Source organism: Parambassis ranga, chromosome 21, assembly GCF_900634625.1.
Source record: "Parambassis ranga chromosome 21, fParRan2.1, whole genome shotgun sequence".
In the NCBI taxonomy this organism is placed as follows: Eukaryota; Metazoa; Chordata; class Actinopteri; family Ambassidae; genus Parambassis; species Parambassis ranga.
In genome coordinates this window covers 19180212-19186211 of record NC_041041.1, presented here as the reverse complement: position 1 = coordinate 19186211, position 6000 = coordinate 19180212, and the positions used below count along the sequence as shown (strand labels likewise).

The 6000-nt window shown below is 43.2% G+C and overlaps 1 protein-coding gene across 3 annotated transcripts in view; it reads left to right on the top strand.

The window, feature by feature from the left end:
- The first annotated feature begins 2798 nt into the window (after window positions 1-2798).
- The window catches only part of LOC114425995 (neuropilin-2-like), a 73497-nt gene continuing 70295 nt past the window's right edge, over window positions 2799-6000 (top strand). For all 3 annotated transcript variants that reach the window (XM_028393059.1, XM_028393057.1, XM_028393058.1), the window contains exon 1: window positions 2799-3741. In XM_028393059.1, the coding sequence (XP_028248860.1) occupies window positions 3666-3741 (76 nt within the window). In that variant the 5' untranslated portion in view covers window positions 2799-3665. The remainder of the gene's footprint in view (window positions 3742-6000) is intronic.

Genomic DNA, 6000 nt, shown 5'->3' with positions numbered 1-6000 from the left:
ATTCTCATGCAAAAGCCAGGACTTTATGTTTGTTTATTTCCAGTGGCTCTCAAAGCTACACTGTTAAAATTGTAAAAATGTGCATCCTATTGAAAGTTATGAAAGTGAAGGATCAGATGATTCTTCATCTGATCCTTCAAAATTTAAAAGCACTGAAAATGAAAGAAATGAATTCATCAACTCATTCATCAAATAAAGAGAGAAGTGTAGAGGTGCGGTGTGTTTGGGGAGGTGAGGACAGGGTCGGTATTACTTGTCGACAAGCCGGCCGACAAGTTCTTCCCTTGACACAGAGCAGAGATCGCCTTACTCTCTGCTGGTTTCACAGCTCTGTTGAAACACACACACACACACACAGGAGTGTGTTTTTTTTTATGAAATGCAATGATGTTTTACTTCTCCCCATTCCATGACTGAACCTGAATCAACTTTGGCACAGAGGGGATCAACAGTAACTTAATTACTGTCTGCACTGCTGAAAATGATTCTTGTGGTTAAGTTTAGCATCAATGAAACTACTCTTGGATATTGACTGTTTTATATGTTGTGTAAAATTATGCACTTTTTTTAAAGTAAACAGTTCACTGAAAATATTCATATTTGTTCTGCTGCCTATGTTGATTTGATGTCATATGCAGAGTCAATATATTGGAGGAAATGGGACTCAGTTTGCTGTGCTTATATTAACAGATATGATTAGGAAACAACATACCAATTTATTTTTGGAAATTGGGTGTAGTTCGGTAGAAAATAGTTCCATGAAATGAAGGCAGACAGGCTAATCGTGCCAAAATGAGATCTTGAAACTGAACATGAAAGCATACACATACGTGTGTGTTGTGGGTGGATGTGTTTGTGCTATTAGAAATCAACAGGGTGAGGGTGAGACTGCACCCTGAGCAATGAACAGCTTTTCTGTCCATTTGCCCTAAAATGGATCCTTGATGATGTCAGTGTTGACTTCTGGGAAGCCCGGTCTATTTGCTTGGCAAGCAGAAAAGGTGTCATGGATTAGTATAGCCTAGTTTCACAACACTGTTGTAAGTTATACAGAAGAATGTGTGAAGGGAAAGTCCGGAGTGTTTTGGATCCATGTGATGCGGTGGTGTGGATTCACAGTGATTCGCAGAGGATCTTTCTTTCTTTTTTTCCGCTCTAAATTCTTCCTGCCAGCTTGTGGATAGTAAGATTTAAACAGTTTTTTCCCCCCCATTCAGCATGCTCTGCTCTTTTTGGTGTTTCACTGTAACTCTGCAGAAAGTTGTTCTTTCACTGAATTCACCACAGATCAGAGCTCGTACCTGTTTCTGCTGCTTAAGACATTTTTGTTGCAAACACTGACTCTGAGAGCTCAGATGGATGTTACGTTGATATTACCATGTGACTGCTCTGTGCTCTCGCCACTTGACAGATTCCAGTGGACCGCGGAGGCTTCGGTTTCAGTGGAAAGACACAGGACGAAGGCGAGCGAGACAGGTTACAGAGGTCACACCGCGAGGGCGACAGTTACTCTCTCTCTGTCACACACATACACCAATCTGTCATGGAAAAAGAACTTAATACCTGCAGACCTCCAATGATGTTCGAAAACATCTGAGTGACAGTTTGATGGTGAGTATGCCGCCTGCTTGTGTGTCCATGTGTCATGAGTGATTTATATTTACCTGCCATGAGCAAGTAAAGTGATCACAAATCTCTGTTAAGTTCAGGCAGCTATAAATGTTTATCACATGTTGAGAAAATAATCAGTGGTGTGTGGTTGTCCTTCCGAGAGATCTCGCCATGCAACGTGATTTTTTTTTTCTTTACTGAGCGGTCAGTGCTGACTTCAGCTGTGTCATTATGGCCTCTATGTGTGTGTGAATTGGTGCAGGGTGTGTCCTGGGAAGTGCAGTGCAAGAGCTAAGATTGGGTTGGTTTTTTCAGACCACAAGCTTTGGTGTTGCTAAAACACACCTCCCACTGACATACTGCCTCTATTACTACTGAGAGCAAGCGAACCAAGTGTGTGTGTGTGAGAAAAGAGAGTGAAACAGCATCATGGCCTTTAGATCGACAGAAATCCAGTCACCTTGTCGTTCAACCCCATTACCATGTGTGTATCAATGCGTGTCCATGCCTGTGTGTGAATGTGTGTGTGTGTGCATTGTGTTTCTGTCTATTTGATGCTCCCTCTTTAGACTCTGTGCACTTCTGTGCTCTTGGTGAACAGCGTTTTTGTCCCAGCTTGGCAAGTGTTTGCATATGTGTGCACAGAATATGTGTGTATTTTTTTGTATCTAAAAGCTTGATTCAAGAGCTTCAAATGTATAAAGAGTTTTTTTTGTATTTACACCAAGCAACTTATAAAATATTTTTTGGTCAGTGTTTCCATCAGCAGGTTCCTTTAAAGGCTCATAAAGCTGTGCTGTGGGCCTCTTCTCCCTCCCTCTGTTTCTCCCTTTCTCTTCCATCCTCCCTCCATTCTTTTTAATATCAGAATGAGTGGAGGTGGAAAAAAGAAACAATAAAGTATCCAGACACAGAAAAAGAGAAAAAAAATAAACGAAACTAGTGAGAGAATATTTGGTGAAAAATGGAAAAGGGAGAGAGAGGGGAAGATAGCAGGAAGAGATGGTCAGGCAAAAAGAGAGAGAGAGGAGTGAGAGGGAGATGAAACTGCTCTTTAATCAGTGAGGGGGGCTATATGGAGGCGGGCCGAGGTGCCTGCTGTAATCCGATACACGCGCGCGCGCGCACGGTGTGCACGAACACGTAGACAGGGGGACTGAGTGAGCAGTCCTGCTCGCTGCCACAGACCCGTTGAGATCGGAGGGGAGGGAGCGCACTGCTGGAGCCTGCCGGCAGAGGGAAAGGGAGAGAGAGAGAGAGAGAGAGAGCGCGGACACACAGGAGCGTGTTTTAGCGAAGAAACGCACAGTTTTGTAGGAGGAGAGTGGAGGCACCACGTTTATTTTCTACCCACCAGTTTTACGCACGCAGATCGGAGCTGCCTCTACCAGGAGATCTTGTTCTCATCTTTTGCGCAGGAGCGGACTGTAGTTGGGACAGCAAAATCGATGGGAACACAGTGCTTTCTTTTACCAAGAAAATACGTCCCTTATAAGAAAAGAGACACGGGGAAATATTTGGGAATATTATCGATCAGAGGAGGAAAGACACGTGCTTTTCCCTTGTTTCCAAACTTATTGGTTTTCGGCAGATGGTTCTCTGCGGACACTTAACTGATTTTTAGTCAATTTTTGAATTTGTCATCTGTCTCTGACAAGGTCTATATTCCCACGCGCGTTCTTGCTCGCGCGGCGCTGCAGACTGTGCGCATCGCAATGGATTTGGCGGCTTTAAAACTGTATTTACAGTACAGATTACGCTGATTTTTAGATCAAATTAAGACGAACAAATTTCCTAAAGAGAATAATCAGTGACCCGCACACACACTGACACCACTCTTAACGACCTGTGTGCACTGCTTGCAACCGGCGTCACAATTCTTGGAGAGCCCGGTGAACTCAACCCGGCTTTTGGATTTTGGGCACTACTCGTGTTGCGCTTAAGAGAAACAGAGAAAAGAACAACAAGGTGTGGATTCTGGACTGAAAAACGAAATAAAACCACACCGGAGGAGCAGAGGTGTATTTTTTTTCTTCACGTCCAAAGTAGGAAAGATGGATTTACTCACATGGTTCTGTGGATGTATTCTGGCTTTTCTTTTGCCTTCATCGGTGAAAGCAGAGGAAGGGGGTAAGTTTGACACTTTTGCTGCCCGCTTGAATCCAAGTGTCACCCTAGGTGTTAAATGCAAATTCGAACGAGCTTCTGGGAGGAAGAATTTCTCTCTTCCAAGCCACAAAAAGCATTTAAAAACTCCAAAGTAGTTTTCTTGTGAAGTGCTTTTGGAAAACCATCATTACGCATTTTGGCTTCAGTATATTGCAACCACTTCCAGCCCCTTGCAGGTCATATGTAACTGCTTGAAGTTGATTTGTAAGTTAGTTTTTTAATCAATTAAAGTGCGGGATCACTTGTGCAGGATATCTGTGTTCTTTTATCATCATCATACTTAGGCTAAAATAAAAACATGTAACCAAATTTTCCTCAAACAACAAAACGTTTTTTTTACAGTATCTTAACAACAGATATTCCGTCCACTCACGTTGGCTTGGTATCGCTGTTGATCCTGTCGTGCTGAAAAACATCTCATCCATATACAGAAAATGCAGCTCGATGTCCGATCTCACGAGAGGAGTTTTGAAAAATATATAAAAATAATCATTTCTGTCGGGACGGGCTTATTGCTACTGTCACTCTTTCTGTCACCCCTTATCCTCCTACTCAGAGTTGTTTTTTTTTTACTTAAAATCTGGTAGATAAATGAATTTCGAAGCTCCACAGTGAACGGCAGCATGCGAGATGCGAGGCGTATCTGACCGGGCTGCTCGTCTCTTGAGTATCGGAGGTCCGCTCCAGCGCTCCACGGAGGTCCCGTTCCGTTTCTAACGAGTGAGGCTGAGAGCGCCTGCCGCTCCTCCTGCAGACGCACTGAAATATGTGACTGATAAGTCTTCAAGCTGCATAACCCTCGTTACGCACAGACTCTGCACTTTAATGCGTTTGATGCGCGTTTTTATAGTATCCAAACGATTTTTACGCACGAAGTGAATACTGATAACGTCTGTGTATAGTGAGTGAGGCACAGTCTGCGAGTAAAAACAACCTCCCTGCCACTAGTTCAAGGAATGCATACTTCAATTCGCTGTTATGCCGCCACAGGTGTGCATTTAAGGGCAGGCTGAGCAAATGAAAACTAACTTTGGGACCGAGACGGGGTTTCCCCACAAACAAACTGTCACCCTGCTGTCTCTGCAAAACACAGCTCAACAGTGTCATATTCAAACTCCTCAATGTCCACTTTAAGTTTGTGTGCTTTTGCAAAAGACATAAATGTGGAGAAAAGTGTTGCATTCTAGCTTTTATTGATTTAGGGCTCCTTCAGATTTTGCAGATCTCATGACTTGGATTGAGTGGTCCGTCTGCCAAATGTTGTTTTGGAGAGCCACAGTAGCTACAGCAGAGAGAGCACAATGGAGACATTCTTTACCTCACACTCACCTCTGATGTGAGCAACTGTGTGGGTATTTCTGCTAATATCTTGAATTTAAGTGAGTTTGAGCCACTTTTCTTTTCTGGTTGGAATGTAATGTTACTTAAATCTTAACAACTGTAAGCAAAACTGTGACATTCAGCTTAGATAAATGAGTCTGGTATTGTTTTTGTTAACTGTGTATAGGCTATAAAACAACAAATCAACAAGAAAGCTGCTGACAAACAGTATGTTTTGACCTAGTTTATATGTGGATGTGTTTACGGTATGTTTTTTATTTGACAGCAGAATATCTGCTGACAAAAGGTGAAACTTTTCATTTTTCTGGGGGTGGAGGGGGAACTCCCCTCGAGATCTACCTATCCTGGTACAGTGAGTGCTACTGGTACACACATTCTCAGCAGTAGGTTATGCAGAATGACGCTTCCTCAGCAGTAAACTTTTATAGATCCCTCTACTCTGTTGTCTCCGGAGAGATGAGCAAGGGAAGGATAGTGAGACAGAAAAGTGTGTGTGTGTGTATATATAGTGAGAGACGGGAGGGATGGAAGTACAGAGGGAGGGAGGAAGTAACAGAGACAGAAACAGGCAGAGGGAAGCTGCAAAAAGAAGCGAACGAAACGGAAGAATGATTTTTAGCCTCACTGTTTGATCCTGTTTCTTCATTCCGTTTGATCACAGCTGTGCCTGGAAGGGAGATAAACGGACATAATTGGCCACTCAAGACCAGCTGTCTGCCTCTATAGTGTCTCAGCTGAAATATGCTGGATGATGAAACAGGATCACCATGATACAGAGTGTAAGAAGTGCTCTAACAGTGGGCTGATTTGCCCACAGGTATGCATTAGAAAGACTGGGATTGTTTTTGATGGCTCCAACCAGCCTGGTGTGAAGTCTGA